Here is a 27,472-nt window from a genome sequence, read left to right as displayed (position 1 = left end):
CAAAACAAAACGAAATTATCCAAAATAATAAAAAATATTCCTATTCTAATACCCTTTAAAAAAAGGGCCTTTTGTAGAGCATTGCCCTAAAGATAACAGCTCTTTTCCTATAAAAGAAAAACAAACACCCCCTAAAAAAATGCATTACACAAAATAACAAACAAATTATCAAAAATAATAAAAATTATTCCTATTCTTATACCCATTAAAAAAACACCCCAAAATAAAAAACCTAATCTAGAATAAAACTACCAATGGCCCTTAAAGGGGCCTTTTGTATGGCATTGCCCTAAAGATATCAACTCTTTTTCAGAAAAAAAATACAAATACCTACTAACATTACAAACCCTTTTTTATTTTTGATACTTTCGTTTGTTATTTTCCGTAATTTAGTGTTTGTTTTTTGTAATTTAGTCTTTTTTTTGTTGTAATTAGATACTTTGTAATTTTTAAGAGTAGTGTTAGGATTTTTTTAATGTGTAGTTTATTTAATTGGTAGTTAGTTTAATATTAGTTTAATAATTATATTAGTTTAATTGTTAGTTTAAACTTAGATTTTTTAATTTGACAGGTAAGTTTTAATTTAAGATAGCGAAATTGTAATTTTAATATAACGTTAGGGGGGGCGTTAGGTTTAGGGGTTAATAGTTTAATTTATTATATTACGCTGTGAGGGGGGTCGGTTTAGGGCTTAATAGGTTTATTATAGTGGCGGGGTGTAGGGATTAATAACTTTAGTATAGTGGGGCGATGTGGGCGGACGGCAGATTGGGGTTAATATTATTTAAATAGTGTTTGTGATGTGGGAGGGCAGCGGTTTAGGGGTTAGTAACTTGAGTATAGTGGGGGCGATGTGGAAGGGTGGCAGATTAGGGGTTAATAATATTTAAATAGTGTTTGCGATGTGGGAGGTCGGCGGTTTAGGGGTTAATAACTTTAGTATAGTGGTGACGATGTCAGTGAGCTGTGGAATAGGGGTTAATAAATTTTATTAGTGACGGCGATGTCGGGAGTGGCAGATTAGGGGTTAATAAATTTATTATAGTGTTTGCGATGCGGGAGGGCCTCGGTTTAGGGGTTAATAGGTAGTTTATGGGTGTTAGTGTACTTTTTAACACTTTAGTTATGAGTTTTATGTTACAGCTTTGTAGCGTAAAACTCATAATTACTGACTTTAGATGGCGTTACGGATCTTGTCGTTTTAGGCTGTAACGCAGGTTTTTTTTAGCCACAAAGCAAAACTTGTAATGGCAGCACTATGGGAATCACATTAAAAAGTATAATTTTTACGTGTGCGGTATGGATGTTGCGTTACAGGCTAAAAGGCGTGTGGTACACCTATACCGACATGACTCGTAATGGCTGCTGTGCTGTTTTAACGCTGAAATACCATATTTTCAGCGATACAAGACGAACGCACAAATTTGTAATCTAGCTTACAGTGAATTTTACAAAATAATAATTACAACTAACATTAAACAAATATATACAGACCTTATGCCTTTTCGGAGGGTGCTAAACAGACTAGTTAACCTTTTAAAATAACTGATGAACAGTAATAATGTGCTGGCTCTCCTATTTATTGCTGCTGAGGCCAATATAGCTCCTCAGACTATGAGACACTTCCTGAAACCAGTCCCACACCAAACTTCCTCCCTTCTGCATCAGTGATAGTGTAGACCTTGTCCATCTTTAACTTACAAGAATAATAAAATGTGCACAAAGACAAATTATAAAATTAATTACAATTAAGTCTGTTACACTCCCACCAAAATTATAATGGTTTTTCAAACATAAGTAATTTACACTTCTAATAACTCTTATGTATATATATGTAACGCATAGCAAAGTCCTTTTGAATATTTGTTCTCTCAGCTTCCAATAATAAGACTAGCTTCTTAGCTGGTCTCTCTACTACTGAGATCTCAGAATGGTGGGGAAGGCTCTATACATTCTGTGGGGAGATCACTCATCCTCTGGCCTTCAACAGATTTTCTCAGTCTTCTACAAGTTAACTGTTAAACAGTTGCGAATGTAAGTTGTGACAGCACTGTTTATTCCAGGTATCCAATAGCCGCAAGATCTGATTTCATTAATTGTGAAACCTTTTCCTTGATGCTTTACACTTTTGTGATAGTGTGATTATCAACTTTGTTACATGATGATCTTTAGGCAAGATCAGTGGATGTTTGAATGAGTGCATGATGAGTGGCTTAATCTCCCTCCCGTCTTGATCATACCATCTGTATTGATGAAGGCGTCCAGGTGATGAAGTTTATTATAACCTGGAAGTTGTTTTCCTGGACTCAGAATATCTATTTCTTTCTGATATATTTGATTTTGCACTCCCTCTTGTTCATTTACAGATGCCGGTAAATTAGTTTTATCTTTCTTTAAAAGGCGTGCAATGGCTTTAAAAGCCTTAGACCAAGATGAGAACTTGGACAAATGATCTACAAGATCTTTACTTTCTGTTGTCTTTGTTTGTAACGTCTACATTTTTTTACTTCTGGATCTCCTACTGAGAGTTCCAATACAACATTTGAGTTCTCTATATCTTTTTTCCACAAGAATGAGGGACCAGAGAACCAGTTAGATGAGAGCAACTCATTTATTGTTCTTCCTCTGGAAGCATGGTCTGCTGGGTTCTTATCTGTGCTTTGGCATATTTTTTGGACCCTATTGGCTACAACAGAATGAAAATGGTGGGCATCATTATTTATATAACCCAAACCACTTTTGAGTCTGTCCAGAAAAATTAACACACACAGTGAATTTCACAAAACACAAGACATGTGCAACGCTAAAAATTTTGTTTAGTTTTCATTAGTTAAATAAATAATTTTGTTTCAGCAAATTAGTTTAGTTACGTTTATAAAAAAAATTTTTGGGGCAAATTAGTTATGTTCAGTTAAATCGTTTTTTCAGATCCGTTCGTTATTTTGGATCCATTCTTTATTCATATTCATTATTCTAAACTAAAGTTTAGAATAGAATAATGCATATGAATAAAGAATAGATCCGAAAACTGAAAGGATCCAAAAAAACGATTTAACTTAACATAACTAATATGCCGCTGATTGCCGAAACAAAATTATCTAAAACCGCCGCCGCCACATCGCAGACACTAAATAAAGCTAATAACCCCTAAACCGTCCCCCCCCCATCGCTGACACTAACTAAACCTATTAACCCCTAAACCGCCGCCCCCTACATTGCCAACACTAAAAACATATTAACCCCTAAACCGTCGTTCCACCGACACTAACTAAACCTATTAACCCCTAAACCGCTGTTTGCCGACACTAACTAAACCTATTAACCCCTAAACCGCAGTTCCGACATCACCAACACCAAAATTAAACTATATTAACCCCTAAACCTAACACCCCCTAACTTTAACATAATTAAAATAGAACTAAATTAAAGTTGTAATTATTAACATCACCGACACTAACTAAACCTATTAACCCCTAAACCGCTGCCCCTACATTGACAACACTAAAAACATATTAACCCCTAAACCGTCGCTCCACCGACACTAACTAAACCTATTAACCCCTAAACCGCCGTTCGCCGACACTAACTAAACCTATTAACCCCTAAACCGCAGTTCCGACATCACCGACACTAACTTAAACACTAAATAAAGCTATTAACCCCTAAACCGCCGTTCCCAAACATTGCTGACACTAACTAAACCTATTAACCCATAAACCGCCGTACACCCACATTGTCAACAATAACTAAAATACTAAATAAACATATTAGCCCCAAAACCACCGTACACCCACAAGGCCAACACTAACTAAACCTATTAACCTCTAAACCGCCGACCCCACATCGCAACAACCTAAATTAAACTATATTAACCCCTAAACCTAACACCCACTAACTTTAACATAATTAAAATAGACCTAAATTAAAGTTGCAATTATTAACTAACTACCTATTTAAAAATAAATACAAACTTACTTGTGAAATAAAAATAAAACCTAAGCTAGCTACAATATAACTATTTACTAACTACCTAGTTAAAATAAATACAAAAAAAAAAAAAAAAAAACTTACCTGAGAGATAAAAATAAAACCTAAGCTTACACTTATAAAACACTTGCTAAAAATAATAAAACCTAACATTACTAAAAATAAACGGCTAGATTACGAGTTTTGTGGTATGAGTGAAAAAGCAGCGTTAAGGCTCTTTTTCACTACCGCTAATAATACGAGTTTTGCAGGTATAACTGTACCGCACAATTTTTTGGCCGTAACTACCGCAGCTTTCAAAAAGTCCTTTTCAATGGGACTTCCTTTGCACCGGTATTACGTCTGCCTGGGAGACCAAAAAGTGAGCGGTACAGCCTATACCGTCAAGATCCATACCGTAAACTGAAAGTCAGTAGTTATGGGTTTTACGCTACAAAGCTGTAACATAAAACTCATAAATAAAGTGCTAAAAAGTACACTAACACCCATAAACTACCTATTAACCCCTAAACCGAGGCCCTCCCGCATCGCAAACACTAAAATAAAATTATTAACCCCTAATCTGCTGCTCCCGACATCGCCACCACTATAATAAATATATTAACCCCTAAACCGCCGTACTCCCGCATCGCAAACACTAGTTAAATATTATTAACCCCTAATCTGCTGCCCCAATGTTGCCGCCACCTACCTACATTTATTAACCCCTAATCTTCCGCCCCCAACGTCGCCACCACTATACTAAAGTTATTAACCCCTAACCCTAAGTCTAACCCTAACCCTAACACCCACTAACTTTAATGTAATTAAAATAAATCTAAATAAAACCTATGAATAACTAAATAATTCCTATTTAAAACTAAATACTTACCTGTAAAATAAACCCTAAGCTAGCTACAATATAACTAATAGTTACATTGTATCTAGCTTAGGTTTTATTTTTATTTCACAGTTAAGTTTGTATTTATTTTAACTAGGTAGACTAGTTTGTTAATAACTATTTACTAGCTACCTAGCTAAAATAAATACAAATTTACCTGTAAACTAAAACCTAACCTGAGTTACACTAAAACCTAACCTTAGACTACAATTAAATAAATTACATTTATTAAATACAATTAACTAAATTACAAAAAAAAAAAAACCCACTAAATTACACAAAATAAAAAAGAAATTATCAAATATTTAAACTAAATACACCTAATCTAATAGCCCTATCAAAATAAAAAAGCCCCCCCAAAAAAAAACCTAGCCTAAACTAAACAGCCAATAGCCCTTAAAAGGGCCTTTTGCAGGGCATTGCCCCAAAGAAATCAGCTCTTTTACCTGTAAAAAAATACAAACAACCCCCCAACAGTAAAACCCACCATCCACACAACCAAACCCCCCAAATAAAATACTAACTAAAAAAAAACTAATCTCCCCATTGCCCTGAAAAGGGCATTTGTATGGGCATTGCCCTTAACTAAAAATAAAACCCACCCAATAAACCCTTAAAAAAACCTAACACTAACCCCCGAAGATCCACTTACAGTTTTTGAAGACCCGACATCCATCATCCAAGCGGCAAGAAGTCCTCAATGAAGCCGGGAGAAGTCTTCATCCAAGCGGCAAGAAGTGGTCATCCAGACGGGCAGAAGTCTTCATCCAGACGGCATCTTCTATCTTCATCCATCCGGCGCAAGTTAGTACCGAGCAGCTCTTACCGCAAAACTCGTAATCTATCTGAAAATTACTAAAAAATTAAAACTACATTTACAAAAAATAATAAACACTAAAATTACAAAAATAAAAAACTACCATTACAAAAAATAACAAACTAAATTATCCAAAACAATTAAAAATTATTCCTATTCTAATACCCCGTTTAAAAAAAAACCAAAAAAAACCACCCTAAAATAAAAAAAAACCCTAATCTAGAATAAACTACCAAGGGCCCTTAAAAGGGCCTTTTGTATGGCATTGCCCTAAAGTTAACAGCTCTTTTGCTAAAAAATTAAAACAAACACCCCCTAACATTACAAACCCCCACCCCAAAATAAAAATCTAATCTACCCATTGCCCTGAAAAGGGCTTTTGTATGGGCATTGCCCATAAAAGGGCATTCAGCTCTTTTTCGGCATATTAAAATAAAAAAGCCCTAATCTAAAAAAACAAAACAAAAAAAAAACCTAACACTAACCCCAAAATTGGTACTCACAGTTGCTGAAGTCCGGTGAAAAATCTTCATCCCAGCGACGAAACATCTTAATCCAGGTGGCTCCATCTTCATCCATCGTGGGACCGGCATCTTGTATCTTCTTCATCCCAGCGGAGGCGGATCGGTCGGTGGATGCGCGGAGGTGGAGGTCCAGGCGGAGTTCCATTGGTCCGACTTGGAGGTCCTCTCCATGCGATCGACTGCCGCACACTGAAGATTGAATGCAACGGTACCCTAATATAAAAAGAAATACATTGCATTAAATCCTCAGTGTGCGGAGGACGATCGCATGAAGAGGACCTCCACGTCAGACCGATGGACCTCCATCTGGACCTACACCTATCAACCACTGCGCCTCCGCAGGAATGAAGAAGATGCCGGTCCCGCGATGGATGAAGATGGAGCCGCCTGGATGAAGATACTTCGCTGCTGGGATGAAGATCGTTCGCTGCACTTCAGCAACTGTGAGTACCGATTTTGGGGTTAATGTTAGGGGTTTTTTTTTTAGATTAGGGTTTTTATTTTATTTTAATGGGCCAAAAAAGAGCTGAATGCCCTTTTAAGGACAGTAAAAGAGCTGAATGCCCTTTTAAGGGCAATAACCATACAACTGCCCTTTTGATGGCAATGGGTAGATAAGGTTTTTTTTTAGCTAGGTTTTTTTATTTTGTGGGTTTAGGGGGTGGGGGTTTGTAATGTTAGGGGGTGTTTGTTTTTAATTTTTTGCAAAAGAGCTGTTAACTTTAGGGCAATGCCCTACAAAAGGCTCTTTTAAGGGCCCTTGGTAGTTTATTATAGACTATGTTTTATTTGTTTGTTTTTTTAAACGGGGTATAAGAATAGGAATTATTTTTATTGTTTTGGATAATTTTGTTTGTTATTTTTTATAATGGTAGTTTTTTTATTTTTTTGTTTTTTAAAATATTTTATTTATTACAAAAAGCAAAGGATATCACATTACAAGCATATTAGAAAACAAAAAACTTGTTTCTCTTTGAGCAGTATAGCCATCTATTTCACAATTTCAATAGAAATGTTAATGTCCACAGATATATCTCAACTGCTTTGGTTTAGATGTGTATCCAACAGCCTCCATATGTCCTTTTCTTTTTTATAAAGCATATATAAAACAACATAACCATTATAACAACATATCTTAAAATAACTTATAAAAAAACTTAATAAAATGTGTTGTGTCTCTTCTCCCCGAGTCCTCCCCTTAATAAATGGAGTAAAGACGTACTCAACCTTTTTGTCCCCCTTTCCTCTGCCCTCAGAGCCCTGCCTTATTTTCCTCCCACTTAATTCTACAGTATCTCTCCACTTGCCTCTCAATTTTTTCTCCATCATGAAAATAGAGCTGGAGAACGGTGTTATCACTATATGCTGGAGGTGCACTGGTAGCGCCTTTATGTAGGGTTCCCATTTATTGAAAAATTGTTTAATTCTTGCGTTTACATCTCCCTGTACATCTGCTTGTCCTACTCTTAACTGATGCTGTATCTTTTTTTCAGCATGTTAAGTGTCGGATGCGAGGTTTCCAGCCACAATGATAATATGAGGTGTTTAGCAATTGTTATGACGTTGTTGACTAATTTTTCCTGTTTGTTTATCTTTCTATCCATTAGTAACAGAAGTGTTTTAGGCCACGTTATAGTTATGTTGCATCCACTTATCTTGCTCAGTCAGTGAGCAGTCATTCCCCAATATTTACAAATCTTAGGGTCTTCCCATATTAGATGTATTAATGAAGGACAAGGGACTCTACATTTCTTGCACATTAAGTTAGGTGATGGTGCCCATTTGGATAACTAGTTTGGTGTGATATATGCTCTACGAATTAGTTTGTAATGCGTTTCCCTCAGAACCGACGAAAGGGTGGCAGCCCTTACTCTAACGAAACTTTGTGTTATAGTTTCCACTGTTTAATTTTGGGCATAATATCTATTAAAAGTTTATATATTGGAGATATTGATCTTAAACTCTGTCTAAACAGGGATGATAATAGATCCCAGTGAGATGGACCCCAGCAGAAGGCTCCCTGATGTATTATTTGGTTCAAATAATGTCTGATTTGGAAATTAGTTATTTAAATATTTTTGTAATTTTAGTGTTTATTATTTTTTGTAATGTTAGGTTTTATTAGTTTAAGCTTAGGTTTTATTTCACAGGTAAGTTTGTATTTATTTTAACTAGGTAGTTAGTAAATAGTTATATTGTAGCTAGCATAGGTTTTATTTTTATTTCACAGGTAAGTTTGTATTTATTTTTAAAATAGGTAGTTAGTTAATAATTGTAACTTTAATTTAGGTCTATTTGGTGTTAGGTTTAGGGGTTAATATAGTTTAATTTAGGTTGTTGCGATGTGGGGGCGGCAGTTTAGGGGTTAATAGGTTAAGATGGTGTTGGCGATGTGGGTGTACGGCAGTTTAGGGGTTAATAGGTTTAGTTAGTGTCGGCGATGTTGGGGAACTGCGGTTTAGATTAGAACAATGAAAAATTCTGAATATGAATAAAGAATAGATCCAAAAATTCAGAAACTGATTTATTCCTTTTCGAGATTTTAGTTATGGTGCCGATTCAGAAATTCGGATTCATTCAAATCTGCCAAAGTTCGGCGTAAACGAAATTCGTCCAAGACGAATTGCACATGTCTACAAAATAATAATTAAAACTAACATTAAACAAATATATACAGACCTTATGCCTTTTTTGAAGTGTGCTAAACAGACTAGTAAACCTTTTAAAATAACTGATTAACAGTAATAAATGTGCTGGCTCTCCTATTTATTGCTGATCAGGCCAATAAAGCTCCTCAGACTATGAGACACTTACTTCCTGAAACCAGTCCCACAACAAACTTCTTCCCCTCTGCATCAGAGATAGTGCAGACCTTGTCAATCTTTAACTTGCACAATGACAAATTATAAAATGAATTACAATTAAGTCTGTTACACTGGAAATCACCTACTCTCCCATCTAAGGAAGTCTGGAAGGAGAAATGTAATAGAATTCTCCTATTGGAGAAGGTATCATTATCTAAAAGCAGACCAGCTTGCTAGATATTTGAGATATAATATGACTCCCAGTAAAACAATATAAGTCTATTAGTCTAACCAATAATTTTGAATAGAAATTTCTTTCCAATTTCAGTGGAGGGACCCTAGTGTAGAAAGCTTTTGATCTGAGAATTTGTGTTGTAGTTTTACATACTATAACCTATGTCAAGTTATGTTAACTCTACTATGTGTTTCTATACACCATAGATTTTATTGTGCAATAACTATGTTATTTTTTCTGTTATTTGTTTTTCTTTTTAGTTTTGTTATTTTTAGTTCTGATCTTTATCTAATATTTCTGTATTTGACATATAGTGCATACTCCATCCCAAATTTCATAGTAGCACCTTCTGGACTTTCTGAGCCAGGACTGTGTTAAGGGTCTGGAACTGTTGGAACTCATTGTCTGGTATTGAACTACTCCTCAAATAGGTTTTTCCTGTTGGTCAAATGCTGGAACTTTATTGCCTGCATATGTCAATAGTTGATGTATCATTATTGTTTATGGTAAAATTAAATAAAGAGAAAAACAAGTGTGTGTGTGTGTATGTGTATATATATATATATATATATATATATAGCAAACTAATTAAATGTTCAAAGTGGTTTCATTACACATAACTAAACATTTTATACAAACATCTCAAGGTGTTTACTGTCCCTTTAAATAATCACTTGTGGATTACATTTACATGCTCCTTTGCCATTCTCTGTGGGTGTTCCAAACCATTCATGTCCTCTACCATATATACATCTTCCCTTGAGAAACTTACAAGCATTTCAAAATCCTATGCAAATGAGTTAAACTGACATGAAACCCCCAATTTGTTTTTTTATGATTCAGATAGCGCATGTCATATTAAACAATTTCAAAATATTCTTCTATTAGCAAATGTTCTTACTTCTCTTGGTATCTTTTGTTCACATGCAGGGATATAAGCTCAGGAGCACTATATGGCAACAGTTATGCAATAATGTTATCCATTTACAATAGAACTAGATGGCAGCACTACTTCCTGCCATGTAGTGACCCAGACGCCTATCTAGGTATCTCTTCAACAAAGAATACCTTAGGAACAAGGCAAATTTGAAGAAGAAAAAATGTTAATTGGAAACTTTTTTAAAAATTGTATGCTCTGTCTGAATCACATAATCTTTTGCCCTTTATGTGCATATAAAGCTGCTTAAAGCCAACATTAAAAAACACAGCATGCTCCAAAAGTGCAATACCAACCCAATGATAGGAATATTTTGTCCTTAATCTCACTCACAAATCTCCCCAACTGTCAGTCCTTTGTACTATACAGTCCATTTGTAGACTTGGGGTGATCTGGGGCATGACTGGGCTTTTCTAGGAAGGGTTTAAAGTCATCCCAGAATGAAATTGATTTTAATGGGATTGAGAAAGATGGAGAGATGAGATAGAGAGAGTGAGTGAGAGACAGTTTCCACCCCATAACAATCGCACACAAAAAAAAAAAAAAAAAACACACATGTAGGATGGTTGGGAACTCTGGACTCATCAACCTGTCCTCAGGCCTCCCCAACAGGTCAGGTTTTCAGGATTACCTTGAATGAGAGAAGGTAAAATAACCATGTTCACGAACCAGCTGTCATGATTTTTTTGGATACATTATCTGTCTCTTTAAATTTTACCTGCAAGTTCCAACTTTTCACGCTATATAAGGCTCCTCCTTTCAATTACCATTGCTTGGTAATTTGCAATTGTACTCAGTTGTTATCCTGAGCCTCTCGTCAAGACACCTTGCCGTTTGCTCCTTTACAGGAGGATTCCTTCGTTCTGCCTACAGCTATTTTGTTCAACTTCTCAAGGTTCCCCCTACTTGTGATCATCACTTACCAGAGGTTATTTTTCATCAAAGTTACTTTCTACAACCTATGGAGATTGACAGCGTATCTTCCTGCACACATGCTGCTAGCGTGCGACGTTGCAAGCACTCAGGAAAACAGGTTCTCCATTTCAACTTCTGCAGTAATAAGGTATTGCCGCTCTACATAGTAGATGAATCTGGTAATGTAGATTGATTTCATTACACATGAACTGCTGTTTACGTAGTCTATACTTTTGTATGCTGGAAAACCTGTCATTTTGCTCATCAACTTAACATATCAATTCAGTTTGCCTCTGACTTTCTAATAACTAATGTTGCTACGCTACTAACTGTGCAAACAACAGTAATCTCTCTCAAGCTCTGTTTTGCCTGAATTAACATCCAGCTTGCATTCACCCATCTCTGCATGAACTTTGTAATACGTTCTTGAATATCATACATCCATGTATCAGCATTAATTGTATACCATCATGACCTCATATTCCTACTAGGCTTCTATCTCTGATTAACATATTTACTCTTAAGCCTGTTCTGCTACCATAACTATATATTACCGCTTATCTAATCTTCAGTAACTCTGTATCCATGCAGTAGTGACCCTCAGATCAATGAGCATAACAAGGTTCTCAGTTAAATCTATTCATAACCTGAAGTTTGGTGTGAGACTGAGTGGTCCTACTATAACCAGGATACAAATAATAAATTAAGCCTTACATCAGCTGATTATTTCACCTGTGTTCTAGTTCAGATAGCCACAAAATGTGGCCTGTTAGGGAGGGCCGAGGACAGGTTTAAAATTCAGTGGCATAGGTTGATATTGGACTTTCCATTGTGACTGATCTAACTGCTAGGTACCCTTATTGGCTTCATAAAGAAAAGAGGAAACCACCCTCATGCTGATAAGTTATGCATGTGGGAATTCATGTATAAAATCAGGTTGAAAAACTAGAGGAAGGAAAAAGCTAAAAACAAGAGACATTGTTTCTCATACTCCTGTCGATGCATAACCCTTAGATACAGTGGAAACACATTCTGTGAGGAGACTGGTCTTCTTGTCTTCCTAGATATAGAGATCAGCAACAAAAGTAGGATTAGATTCTAGTCTAGGCAGAAGCTCCTCCCATGGACAATGCTTTGAATAGCAGATGATGTATGAGTAACATTAGTCAGCTGTAAGACACAACAATAAAAAGATGCATTTTCATATGATCATTTTATTTAATGTAATAGTTGCAAACCTGTTATGTTTACTGCTTGTATTTTTATTATTCATTTAAGCCAAAAAAAATAATCATCTTATTTTGTCACTAGTCTGGAAAAGCTTTTCCATATGAATGGCCATGTGAGCTTTATCTGTTGGTATATTAGAAGAAAGAACACTGTTTATAGTCACTGGATTCCAAGCTCCAAAGGCTGTTTAACCTTCTATATGTAAAGAATCACTAGTGCTATAATGGATATATACATTCTGAAGCTGGTGATACAAACTGACATGCTGTCATTGAACACTGATAGTCCTGAAGTTCTGAGAATCACCTTGCCACCTTTAAAAGAAAACAGTAGATAAGACAAGTCATTAGGTGGTGAAGGTTTACATAGAATACTTCATATCTCTATAAAACTTTCAATGGGGCAAGCTTTTTCTCAGTTTCTACAGTGCTGTTAGTGTCCTTCATTTACTGATGAGCTGTAAAAAACATTCAACTCTGCAGCCAACTAATTCAAGGTTTAACATGGTCAATGAAGTCCTACCAGTAGGATTTAATCATCTTGATATTTTCCAGCATCCTCCTGGCACACAGAATACAGATAACCTCAACAGTGGTAACCAAAAGCAATCCTGTAGTAATATCCCACATCCCACGTTGTAGCCAGAGAGACAGTTGAGGCACACATCCTCCAAGGTAGATTCGGCTTCCTGCCAGGATCTCTCCCATCTCTAGGACTCCATACCCACACTGAGAATTTGGCACAGTGCCATTTTCTAGTGGGTCGATACAGCAGGAGTATGGAACCCCACAAGCAAGAACTCCTGGGGAGCTGCAATTGAAATACCTGCAGGAGGAGATATGGATTGAGGTACATTTTAAATCTGGATTAATGGACTATGAAGTTCTAAGTGCAGTTTTGAGAAGTAAATTACATGGACATGGAAGAGAGAATGGGAGAAGAAGGGGGAGATAGAAGAAGATTGGTAGAAAAAGAGTGGTTCAAATATATGGTAATGGAAGAGTAAGACATAAGAGATCAAAGCTGCGAGAAAAGTAGGATTGAGGAGAGATTGGGAAAAGGGTGAATTTAAAGGGAACATGAAAATTATGGGGGGGGGGGGGGGGAAGGAGGAGAGGGAGTGTATTGAGGTCAGTTTTGATTTTCAATGAAAGACCAGATGCCCTTGTTTGTAAATTACTACCTGGTTTAAAAATAAAATATATAAACATATTTCATATATGAATAGATAGAGATATATACACATATACACAGGATAGTCAAAGTAAACTTTCATGATTCAGATAGAAAGTTGCATGCTCTAATTTACTCCCATTATCAATTTTTCTTCATTCTATTGCTATTTTTATTTTGTAAGCTTATATTGTAAGCTTAGGAGCCGGCCCACTTTTTGGTTCAGCACCTGGGTAGCTCTTCCCGATTGGTGGATTTATTTAGACGCCAAATCAGAAAGCACTACCCAGGTGCTGAACCAAAAATGAGACTGCTTCCTGCTTTTTCAAATAAATATCTAAGAGAACGAAGAAAAAAAAAATAATAGGAGTAAATTAGAAAGTTGCATGCTCTATCTGAATCATGAAAGCTTAAAATTTGACAAGACTATTCCTTTAATATTATATTACTCTATAATAATTTATCTATGCACATGGCTACAGTTAATTTGCAAAGAAAATGAATTCCTAATAACTGACCCCATTACAGAATAAAATGCTATTGTAGAAAGAGGTTTGATACTTACAGATTAAATTCCCAGTCCTGGTATGACTGAACTCCACAGCACTCCATTCCTAGCTGAAGTTCATCCATAATAAACCTCAGGTCAGAATCATCTTGGTATCTGCTCACAGCTACTAGCAAGAAGTTCTGAACAGAATTTCTAATCTGTTCTCTGAAGGAGAAGATGATGGCGGCAGATAGCAGTTGTGTGATAAGCAGGGTGCCGATTCCTGCAGAAAACAATTTAAGGAGGCAGGAATTCTCTCTCAGGAAACCAGCACACCCTGACATGGATAGCACACTAACAACCAATCCCATAAGAACAAAGAAGAGCATAGGATCTGTGCCTAGGTTACTGATCTGTTCAGGCATCAGTGACTGCTTATCTACAAGCCCCCAGATACCAATGCCAAAGACAGCCAAGCCCAGGACCGAGAAGACAAAGTTGTAGAAGAACATAAAATACTTGATGAAAGATATAAGGACATCAGGACTGGATAGTAGACCTCTTTTGGGTGAAACTGCCTCAGCAAGGTCCGTGTCAGCCTTGCCATTTTGAATGCGATTATGCAGGGCACCAAATGTAGCCTTCTGGGATTCAGCATCTCCCTAAAGAAAAATAAAAGGCCCATATACTAATAACATTTAAAAAATGTGTGTATACTTTCCTAACATAACAATTGTGAATGTTTTAATTATGATTGGTATAGATATATAACTAAAGAACAGTTGTTACATAAAATGGTTTCAGCATAGGCTAGAGGCTTTGTGCTTCTTAACGGAATAGGAAAATCAAAATTAAATTTGCATGATTCAGATAGAGCATGTCAGTTTAAGACACTTTTAATTTCACAGGGTAGTTAGGGTACTGGTGAGGAGTCCTAGGAGCTCCTGTGTTTTAGTTTGCCTTAGGCTAATTTCGCTGATGCAGTTTATTTACTTGCTACAATGGTAGAAGGCTGACTTAGTAACAATGATATTCAACTGCTTAACCTGTAGTGTGCTTATCAAATCCGCATAAACAGCGGACTCAATTTATGATTAATTCTTTGACGGTATTCATCACTTGATATACGCCAACTTTGCCTGTATTCACAGAGGCGGTATTTACCTCTCGATATATGCTAACTTTACCTGTACAAACAGAGGGTAACACTTTGGTCAAGCCTTTGTGATAATTTAACTCGATAATTTATCAGAGTTTCTTTATTAATTTGAACCCATATGATCTCATACACTAAATTGTCACTGTAGCGGGTCTCGGTACCCCAGACTGGGTATACCCGCTAAAGTCAGCTTCCTCCCACCAAATGCCAACCCATGAACCTCCACTGGATACCTGCCGCTATTAGAATGGCCGCTGCTAGTTGTTATAGCTACCCCCAGAACAGTAGCCAAGACTTAATGATTGAGAGTCAAAATAGGAACTGCTTTATTGCACAGAGAAAACACAGCTTTTATAAATTTCCAACAAATGGGGGTAGTTACTACATAATCAATAGAAACAAATATTATACAATGAGACAAACATCAGACAATGGTTAGTTGAACAAGATTCTAATCACTTCCTGACTTACAAAAGGACAATGGATGACTCACACAATAACAGGAAGACACTTCACACCTAGGCTAGATAACAGGGGGTCCCAGACTACCTCCTCTCCCTGGAACTGACTCTGCTGCTGTGGAGAGAGGTCAGTTACCCGCCTCTCCCTGGCTTCCTGGAGCTGCTGCAGGTACTGGGCAGAGGCCAGGGGTCCTCTGCCCTGTGGCCACCTCTTCTGCTGGAGGCTCACCGGTCTGTCCCTCCTCAGAGGAAAAGTCTATTAAATTATCAATCTCTGGAGCCTGTGGCTGTGTAGAGAAATTGACTACCTCCTCTCCATGGGCTCCAGAGATATCACAGGTGCTGGACAGAGGCCAATGGTGCCCTGCCCTGTTGCCAGCGCTTCTACTGGTGTGGCAAGCTCAGGGCCAGGCTGCTGATCATGGTCTAGCAGCTCATTATCGGTTGCCACTCCTGAGGAAAAGTCCAATAAATCCCTGATTGCTGAACCATAGCCCTCTTCAGGCTCTGAGGCATGCTGCTGAACGAGATCCAACAGCCTTTTATATGCCTTTTCTAGCTCCCACTTGTGGGCAGCTAGGTAATAAAGATAGTCTCTCAGTCCGGATACTTCTGTAAGGTTCAGCCTCAGCTCTCTGTGTTCCAGTATGTCCTCCTGACGCCACTCTGCCGTACTCCCACAGTGGGGGTCCTGTGTGAGACTTTCAAATAGCAATCCTGGGCCGCCGTAGTCATAGCCCTCTGTAGGATCATCCAAATCCATCTCCGGACACACCTGGGCCACATACCACCGCAGTGCCTGGTACCCTTCATCCACCTCCATCTCTGTCTGGACCAATCCGTCCATCGATTCCTCCTGGGGCTGCTTTCCCAGGAACGGCATTCGTAGATCCATCTGGAGCCAGTATTGCTGCTCTGGAGTAGGAAGGTACTTCCCTGGTAGTCTTGTTCGAACTGGAGAGCCTTGTGCCAGAGTTTCCGTCGAACTATATCCTTCCAGGCCAGTTTGTCCTCTGCCAAGACAGGGCCATCAAACTGGGCCAGCACTGCCTCCAATCTCCACTGGAATTCAGCCTCCATTTCCCTCAAGGAGGTCCCACTGGTAGTTTGGAACTGCTCCGTAAGGAGGAAGCAGATCCCACCGCTGCCAGACAATTGTAGCGGGTCTCAGTACCCCAGACTGGGTATACCCACTAAAGTCAGATTCCTCCCACCAAATGCCAACCCATGAACCTCCACTGGATACCTGCCGCTATTAGAATAACGGCCGCTGCCAGTTGTTATAGCTACCCCCAAGAACAGTAGCCGAGAATGAATGCTTGAGGGTCAAAATAGGAACTGCTTTATTGCACAGAAAACACAGCTTTTATACATTTCCAACAAATGGGGGTAGTTACTACATAATCAAAAGAAACAATTATACAATGAGACAAACATCAGACAATGGTTAGTTAAACAAGATTCTAATCACATCCTGACTTACAAAAGGACAATGGATGGCTCACACAATAACAGGAAGACACTTCACACCTAGACTAGATAACTACAGGGGGTCTCAGCATTAGAGCAGGAGGTTTCAATTAGCTCAAACATTCCGAGTCTGGGGGGGTGTTGTAGCAGACAATGCTGGATTGGGCTATCACCTTATACTCCAACAAAACACAGGAATCTTCAAGGCCCTTCAGTTCTTAGAGTCTCTGGGAATTCATGGAAACTGTGTAAACCTGAATCCAGGGTAAAAGTACTCCAAATGTACCCTGGGCACCCACCTCCCAAATCATAGAATCCCCTCAAGTTCCTGGGTCCATAGTCGGTGGGGAGAAGGCTGGCCTGCAGTCCTCTCCAAGTACAAAAGTAACGGAAGCTTCCGTTACAGTCACATAAGGGCTAAAATCTCTTAAGCAAAGCGGCTTGCTCAGAGCAACTGGTTAATAAAGCTCTCAGGTGTACCAATACATATATCAGGTCACCTCTAGAGCGTAAGCTTATTAATTGAGCAGTCACTATACTGAAGTAAACCCAGTGTTCATTACCCCCTGCAACATTTGCACAAGTAGATCACTCGATATACGCTAACTTTTCCTGTATTCACAGTGGCGGTATTTACCACTCGATATATGCTAACATTTTGGTCAAGCCACTTGCGATAATTGGAACTCGATAATCTATCAGAGTTTCTATATTTGAACCCATATACTAAATTGTCACATAAGGGCTAAAACCTCTTAAGCAAAGCGGCTTGCTCAGAGCAACTTGTTAAAGTTCTTAAGTGTACCAATACATATAACAGGTCACCATTAGGGCGTAAGCTTATTAATTGAGCAGTCACTATACTGAACTAACCCCAGTGTTCATTACCCTCTGTAATACTTGTATAAGTTTAACAAAGAGGTATTGTATGTAGTCATTAATAGTTTTGCGTCTACATGATTTTAATATACAATTTTGCATTTCATGAGCATACTACAAATTATATATACATACATACGATAGCTCTTTGGCGACTACATGATACCGTCACTAAGTAACTACTTATATAATTGCTATACCAGAAGAACACACTACAAGTATTGATACCACTCTCCATTCTTATTATACTTAACGCATCTACGAAACAAACCTAAGTGTGATTTTATTTATCTTTTCCTATTTTAACTTGTGTATTGTGTGTAATAAAAAGTTATGTTTTAATCAACACAATCCCTCAGCAACACACTTTGCTGTCAATTCCTTCATGATACTAATTAGTTAAATCAGTAAGTGTGTGGTGATATATCAACATTAAATACAGAACAATTAACCCTCTGAGTGCTGTATATGTAGTCTTTATTAAAGACTAGGCTGTTTGACCTATCTTTAAATCCTTCTGCAAACTTTTAAATTTCACTTCTATTTTCAAATGTGCTATGTTCTCTTGGTATCACTTGTAAAAGAAAAAAAATAAGAATATGCACATATCGTGCACTAGTGGGAGCTAGCTGCTGATTGGTGGTCTTTTGTTATTGGCTGATTAGATGTGTTCATCTAGCTGCCAGTCTGCAATGCTGTTCCTACAGCAAAGGATAAAACAAGATAATGAAGAAAATTGAAAAGTTGTCTAAAATTTTATGTTATATTCAAACCATGACTTTTTTTTTTTTGGGGGGGGGGGGGTTATTGTCCCTTTAAACCAGTGTGGAAGTCATAATTTCTGAAAATTATACATTTTAAATTAGTTTTAAATTTACTTTGTTCTCTTGCTAGCTTATTTAGGAATGTTTGGGAGTTTAAAAGGGTTCTTGAGTGCTATATGGCAGCAGTGTTTGTTACAATGTACAACACGGTTACAAAAATTGCTACCATACAGTACTGAAGGTATGCCCAAACTCCCCAGTTTGCTCTCATGTAAAGGAGCAACGTTTAAAAATAAAAATAAAAAAAATATAAACTATATCAAGAAAAATGGAACTTTATTTTGTACACAATATCTGAATCATGAAACTTTAATTTTCTTTCATGATTAGACAGAGCATACAATGAAAAAAAAAAAAAAATTTCAAATGTATTTATATTACCAAATTTGCTTTGTCTTTATGGTATTCTGTGAAGAACACATAAGGAGGTAGTGTGCACGTGTCTGGTGCACTGCATGATAGCAAACACTGCTGCCATTTATAGTATTCTTGCAAAACCGCTCCCATATAGTGTTCAAAATATTATATATGTACACTCCTAAACCTACCTACTTTTAAACAAAGGATTACACAAAGAACAAAGTAAATAGAAACCCCATTTTTTTTTTTTTTTATTTATTTTTTTTTTATTTATTTTTTTTTTTTATTGTGCACTTCCGTGGGGATTTTGGTAAATAATTTCTTACGCTTTTTCTAAAGGATTGTAATCAACCCCTATATTTTATAAATCTTATACACACTGGGCTGCCATGCCCTTTTAAAACACAAACTGTTTCTCTCATGATTTAGTTATAACATGGTTAGGTCTCTCTTTAATTATATACATTTGTTTACTACACTACAAAACTAAATAAAAACAATTGAGACTCTACCTGAATCATTTAAAAAAAAAAAAAAAAAAAAAAAAAAAAAAAAAAAAAGTGTCAGATAATTAACATTTTATGAACAGTGTTTTAAAAAGATTCCAGAAGTACATGTCATGTATTTTGTTTCAGGTGTAACTAGCATATACAGGGTAGACTATGTGCTTTCTAATTTTACTACATCTGATCAAGCAATTTACTTAAATGCATATTAAAAAGCAGCTTTTAAAATTATTTGTTTTTACATGGAAAAAAATAAAATAAAAAAAAATATGGGACAAAAAAGGGCAAAATGAAAATGCTGTAATATATTACAGCATTGTATATTATTGTACAGTTGCATCTTACAATGTGTTTTAGAGCAACAATGCAATACTGGTAGCTAGGTAAACACATCTAGTGAGCCAATGACAAGAGGAAACGTGTAGCCACCAATCACCTGCTAGATTCCCATGCATTGCTGTTCCAGAGCATATATACACATATGATTTTCAACAAAAGGATACCAAGAGTGAAAAAGATAAACTTGATAATAAAAAGGAGATTTTAAGAGAGCATGTCATTTTAATTTTGACTTTCATGTCCCTTTAAGTAACAGCTGCTTGCATTTAAATTAAAGGGACATTAAATACCTTGTAATTACATTACATTTCTTTTGCTATAGAATAACATCAGCCTATCCATGCCGCCTTATTATTCTACTGTTTATGCTTACAATGATTATCTATGATATACGATTGTCTATGATACCATTAGCCACTTGGTGTACTCTATATGTTGATGATGTTCTTTGTAACATAACATTAAGCTTTTTTTGTGAACCTTTACAATTTAAATAAAGTTTAATTCAAAATAAAACACAACATTATATCAGCCAAGTATTAACATTTGTAAAGCAAATTAACATCCTTTTTACTGTAATTATTTTTCATTTACCAAATTACACCCACCATTTGCCCTATTTGGAGGAGTCAATCAGGGCTTTAGTCCACAGACAACAAGGCTAGCAGCCACTGTCATAAAGTTTGTTTAAAATTCACTGTTTTGCAGCTAAGAAAAAAAGCCAATTAGAGGCAAATATGAAAACACACTTTGCCTTGAGAAGTCTGCAGAGTTCTGAGAATTAGAAATTGCTCAATTTTCAGAGCTAAAAATTACATGAAAATGGGACAAAATAAATAATGAAAATGTATTGCAAAGTTGCTTCATTACTCATAACCTAAACATTTGATATAAAAAAGGTGTATACATCCCCTTAAAGCTAGCAGGGACCGCAATCAATTGTACCGGACACTCTGCTGTTGAGATAGACATGCCCCTGCTAGCTTGACAAGAAAATAAACTATCACATTTTGAAGTGCCATCATTTAAGTGAGACACAAAATATAATTACCATGTCCCTTTAACACTCATAATGAAAGGCAAATAAATAATGCCGAATACATGCAACAGATAACCAACTGATATTAAAGTTACTCACATAGGTATTATCATTGTATTGGAAGTAAAACCATTAATGTATGGAATTCTACACTGAGCATAAACAATACAATGTAGGCAGCCATGCAGAACAGCAGAAAAGTATTAGTCATGTAATCACCTTGGTTAGTAATCGGCTGGATTCATTTGGTTCCTCTGTTTTTTTCCTGAGTAGTGGACATAATTTTGGCGAAAATTTAAGAAAATTTGCACACATTTTCTTCAGCTCAGAGTGAGATTCCTGTGGGTTTTTTCTATTTAGTTCTTTCACCCAACACCCTCTTCATCCTGCAGACATGATCATCAGACCCACTAGTCAGTCTTTGATCATGTGAGAAGCTGGATTCAAGTCCCACCATTCCAGCTTATTAAAGAGGACAACCCCCTTATTAACCTCTTCAGTCTTGTGGTGATTAACAATTGTACTTTTGTCCACCTACAAAATGCCAGACTTTGTCCTAATGCCGCAGTTTATTTTCAGGTCGATGATCTAGGTATCTGTAAATAAAAAAAAATCTAATTGTTTTGTAACCCACCAATAAACGATTGTATGAAACATCTTTGCATAGTTTCAAAACTATCTACTGTCTCTAGTCCAATATAGTAAACTTGCGTAGGTGCTATGATTAAAGGGACAGTGTAATCAAAATTAAACTTTCATGATTAAGATAGGGCATGTCATTTTAAATAACTTTCCAATTTACTTTGAACATCGCATTTGCTTTGTTCTCTTAGTATTCTTTACTGAAAGCTAAACCTAGGTAAGCTCATATGCTAATTTCTAAGTAGTGCATTTTTATAGTTTTTTTCAGCTAGACAGTGCTAGTTCATGAGTGCCATATAGATAAAATTGTGCTCACTCCTGTGGAGCTATTTATGAGACCAGCACTGATTGTCTAAAATGCATGTCTGTCAAAAGAACTGAGATAAGGGGGCATTCTGCAGAAGCTTAGATACAAGGTAATCACAGAGGTATAAAGTGTATAAACCATGCTGGTTATGCAAAACTGGGGAATGGATAATAAAGGGATTATCTATCATTGTAAACAATAACAATATTAATCTGTTCTCTTATTTTAACTCTAAAAGCTTAAAGCTTTGCATTTATACTGGTGCCGCCATCTTGTAGCTCGCGTTATTGTTGCATCTTCTGACAGAAACAGTGCACTTTTATAGATCTGCAGTGTTACTGGCTTTGAAGAAGAGAACAGCATTGAAGACAGCTGAAGGCACTGGAGAAAACCAATAGCATGGAGAGGTTGTATCTGTGCTACTGTAGTAGTGCTCTCAACAGTGTAATGTTCCTTTAAAGGGACAGTAAACTCCTTGTAACACAAGGCATTTCTTTTGTGTTGCTATAGAATAACATATCAGACAAGTCTAAACATCTATAAATTAAAGGGATATGAAACCCAAAAATGTTGTTTTATGATTCAGACATAGCATACCTTTTAAAAAAAAAAAGTTTCTAATTTACTTTTGTTATCAAATTTGCTTTGTTCCATGATATTCTTTGTTGAAGAGATACCTAGGTAGGCATCTGGAGCACTACATGTGCAGGAAATAGTGCTGCCATCTAATGTTCTTACAAATGGATAACTTATTGCAAAAATGCTGTCTTATAGTACTCCAGAATTGGACCGGCTCCTAAGCTTACATCCCTGTTTTTCAACAAAAGAGAATGAAGTAAATATTGAACATCTGAACCATGAAAGAAAAAAAATTGGGTTTCATATCCCTTTAATACCTTGTTTGCTGCAATTGTTTATCAATAGCCAAACTCTACCCCACAATTTGCCTTATTTGGATGAGCTAATCAGGGCTTCGTGTCTACAGACAACAAGGCTAGCCACCAAAATGCATTATGGAAGGGTTAAAGCTGATTATGACAGGATTAACCATCAGTCATCAAGTTGCATTTTGAAATCTGAGAATTAGAAACACTACAATTTTTCAGAGCTATAATGCATGGAAAGAGGGGTAAAAAAATCAATAAAAAATATTGTGCAAGGTTATTTCCTTATACATAACTAAATATATGACATAACAATTTCAAGATGTTTACTGTCCTTTAACACATAGTAAAAGTTGCACATGCAGCTCCACTCCAGCGCTGTTCCCAAGCATTACATGTCTGATTATGGTATCGGGCCACCACTAGAAATTTTGGGCCCCTGACTTAACCATTGATCAGTGCCCCCCCCCCCCATTGACATGTTCAATTTTTGACCAAGTGACTAAAAACGTATATGCCCTTTATCTTAAGTGTAGTCAAACTTGGAAATGTTGTAAAGGTAGTAACACAGAAACACACAGACTGACTCATGCACTGAAACACGCACTCAACACAAGGATTCACATATAGACCTCTCTAGCAGACACACAAACACACTCAGACACAGACACCCCCACACAGACACTCAGAACTTGATTACATTGACCTGACAAGTAATGAGGTGGCTACAGTTTTGTCAAAAAAGGAGATTTACAAGACAACATATGGAGTTCTGATTATCTTTTTGTCAAGGAACGATGCCAACTATATGGTGACAACAGCATAGAGTGGTTAAAAAAAGGGTCCTGAAACTGCCTAAAAAATAATTTAAAGGTTAAAGGGACATTAAACCCAATTTTTTTCTTTCATGATTCAAATAGAGAATACCATTTTAAACAACTTTCTAATTACTTCTATTATATAATTTGCTTCATACTCTTGATATTCTTTCCTGGAAAAGCATATCTAGATAGGCTTAGTAGCTTCTGATTGGTGGCTGCACATAGATGCCTCCTGTGATTGGCTTGCTTGTGTGCATTGCTATTTCTTTAACAAAGGATATCTAAGAATGAAGCAAATTAGATAATAGAAGTAAATTGGAATGTTGTTTAAAATTGTATTATCTGTCCTCAATTATTAAAGAAAATGTTTGGGTTTAATGTCCCTTTAAGTGGTGGATGGTGACTTCCGGAAAGGTCTCATTAGTCTCAAAAGTCTGTAGAAAGATGTGAATAATCAGTAGAAAGGTCAAAATGTCCTAAAAGGTACAGACAATGGACAGCACACACACACACACACACACAAACTCAAACACAAACTTGCACATACACCCAAGGGAAACACCCACAGAGACAAGCCTCAGAAAACAACACAAAGACATGCACACTCACCAGACACCCACAGAAAACACACAAGGACATACACACACACACACACAGAAACCCACAGAAAACCCACAAAGACATACGCACACATAGGGACACCCACAGAAAACATAAAAAGACATACATACACACACACCCTCACTGAGACATCCACAGAAAACACACAAAGACATATACATACACACACTCTCAGAGACACCCACAGAAAATGCATGAAGATACACACACACACACACACACTCTCTCTCACAGACACCCACAGAAAACACACAGACATATGCATAACTGCCGAAATGCATCAGCTGATCTCACAGCCACAGCCTACACATAGGTGTTCTGCTATCCTGGTATATGTGTATCGTGACTTTTTAATTGTTTCATCAAATAAAGGACTACCTTTTTAAACTGACGCTCCCGGACCTGATTTTCCCTTTTTCTTGCTTGATATGCACACCACTCTCACAGAAAACACACAGACATACATACACACATCACATACCCTCACAGAGACACCCACAGAAAATACACAAGACATATGCACACACCCTCACAGAGACATCCACAGAAAATACCCAAAGACATACGCACACACCCTCACAGAGACACCCAAAGAAAAAGCACAAAGACATACGCACACATTCTCACAGAGGCATCCACAGACAAACACACAAAGACATATACACACACACACACTCTCACAGAGACCACCACACAGAAAATGGCACGAAGACATACACACAGCCTCTCCCAGACACACCACAGAAAACACCACAGACATATGCACACACCCTCACAAAGACACTGACAGAAAACACACAGAACATACATACATACACACACACACACACACACACACACTCACAGAGACGCCTGCAGAAAATACACAATGACATACACACCCACCCTCACAGAGGCATCCACAGAAAATATCCAAAGACATATGCACACACCCTCACAGAGACACTCAAAGAAAAAGCACAAAGACATACGCACACACCCTCACAGAGACACCCACAGAAAAAGCACAAAGACATACACACACACTCTCACAGAGGCATCCACTGACAATACACAGACATACATACACACACACCACACACACCTCACAGAGGCATCCAAGGAAAATACACAAAGACATACATACACACCCTAACAGAGAAGCCCCACAGAAAAATGCCACAAAGACAGACACACACACACTCGTCACAGAGACACTCCACAGAAAAAAATACATACACACTCAGACACCAACAAAAGCAAAAAGACATAAACACAGACACCCACAGAAATACTCACAGGAGGTAAAATGTCTGCACACATTGCTATCCCTTAAATCAACAGGTGTGTGACATGCATGATAAAAGAAAATTGCAGAAATTTAGAGAGAACTTTTAAAAAATCACTATTTGTAAATGTGCGCACAAAAATACTTCTGTGAATTAAAAATTGTACATTAATTGATCTGTCAGAATGGGTAAATGAAGAAAAGCACTTTTGAAAGGTTGACATGTTTGTTTTTTCCCCAACCAAGTGCATCACTTCAAATTTGGTGTACAAATATTCCCAACTGTCAGCTGTATTTATGGATATCTGCCAAAAGGGCACCTACCATTTGTGTATTAGAGAGGAAACATTTCTGCATGGTTTTAAAATATAAAATTTTTCTAAAGCATTGTCAAATAATCATAAATACACTGCAGCATATTGCTTAAAAAAAATTGTTTTTTAAGACCCCTGGGCCCCACCTTACAACTACACACTGAAGTTACAATCTGAAATTGCAAAAAGAAATAAATTACATTTACTAAGTAAGTCCTACCATCCTCTGCAAATGAAAATGATCTGTGACTCAAGCACACACTGGTACAAAGTGACAGTGCCAAGTCTGTCTCACACTGTGCATAGTGGTTTAGTTGCACAGGCTCCGAAAAGGCTCTCAAATGATAATGCTTTACTCCTTGTAATGACATTTTCCGTGCTCAATAGCACTCTGCTTTAGCGCCCTCTGGTGGCTGCCAAAATGTAAATTTTTTTTTTTTTTCTTTAAATAGTTGTGCTTAGCCTCATGGGGCCCCCTGGCCCAGTGGGCACCTGACAGGAGTCACCCCTTTCACCCCCCTGATGGCGGCCCTGTGCAGCAGTCTGGGAATCATGGAGGTTGGCCTTAGAGGAGTGGCCACAAGGAATGAGCTACCAAGAGCTTTTGGTCCCGGACAAGGGAGCCACCCCAGCGGAAGTGCTGGCAACAGGGCAAAGAGTCGCCAACTTCTGCCTTACTTCCGAATCTGTTTTTGAACAGGTTGAGATGGGATCGAGGGATTCAAGGTATGAAGAAATCGTTTCATCCCCCAAGCGGCAAATCAGCTTCCAGGGAGCGGAGGTCGCCAACCTCTCTCCCCACCAACAGAACCCCTTCCAGGGAAAGGAGACAGTCAGTCTCTCTCCCCAGCGGCAGAGCCAGGTGCCGGGAGAAACTGCAGTCAGTTTCTCTCCCCAGCGGCAGAGCCACCCCTGGGAGCAGAGGTAGTCGCCCTCCCTCCCCTTTGACAGAACCCCTTCCTGGGAGAGGAGACAGTCAGTCTCCGCAGTGGCAGAGCCAGGTACAGGCAGAGACGGCAGTCGTTTGCTCTCCCCAGCGGAAGAGCCATCCCCCGGGAGCGGAGGTAGTCGTCCTCCCTCCCCTTCAACAGAACCCCTTCCTGGGAGAGGAGACAGTCAGTCTCTCTCTCCAGCGGCAGAACCATACCCTGGGAGCGGAGGTAGTCGTCCTCCCACCCCGTCAACAGAACCCCTTCCTGCGAGAGGAGACAGACAGTCGGTCTCTCTCCCCAGCTGCAGAGCCAGGTACCGGGAGGGACGGCAATCGGCTTCTCTCCCCAGCGGCAGAGCCGTCCCCAGGGAGCGGTGGAAGTCGGCCTCCCTCCCCAGCAACAGAACCCCTTCCTGGGGGAGGAAACAGTCAGTTGGTCTCTCTCCCCAGCTGCAGAGCCAGGTACCGGGAGGGACGGCAGTCGGCTTCTTTCCCCAGTGGCAGAGCCATCCCCAGAGAGCGGAGGTAGTTGTCCTCCCTCCCCAGCAACAGAACCCCTTCCTGGGACAGGAGACAGTCAGTCTCTCTCCCCAGCGGCAGAGCCATACCCTGGGAGGGGAGGTAGTCGTCCTCCCACCCCGTCAACAGAACCCCTT

The 27,472-nt window shown here is 38.0% G+C and overlaps 1 protein-coding gene across 1 annotated transcript; it reads right to left on the bottom strand.

Annotated features, from left to right (window-relative positions):
• Positions 1-12,297: 12,297 nt before the first annotated feature.
• On the bottom strand, positions 12,298-21,473 carry LOC128643495 (tetraspanin-10-like). The gene is made up of 4 exons (XM_053696341.1): positions 21,249-21,473; positions 14,068-14,654; positions 12,852-13,154; positions 12,298-12,643 (listed from the first exon to the last, which is right to left on the bottom strand). Exons 1-4 carry the CDS (start codon positions 21,342-21,344, stop codon positions 12,598-12,600), a joined length of 1,032 nt encoding a protein of 343 aa, XP_053552316.1. The 5' UTR covers positions 21,345-21,473; the 3' UTR covers positions 12,298-12,597.
• Between the last annotated feature and the right edge of the window lie 5,999 nt (positions 21,474-27,472).

The sequence above is a fragment of the Bombina bombina genome, unplaced genomic scaffold, assembly GCF_027579735.1.
Source record: "Bombina bombina isolate aBomBom1 unplaced genomic scaffold, aBomBom1.pri scaffold_776, whole genome shotgun sequence".
Taxonomy (NCBI): domain Eukaryota; kingdom Metazoa; phylum Chordata; class Amphibia; order Anura; family Bombinatoridae; genus Bombina; species Bombina bombina.
The sequence above is the reverse complement of the archived record's forward strand: the minus strand, read 5'-3'. Positions and strand labels throughout refer to the sequence as shown.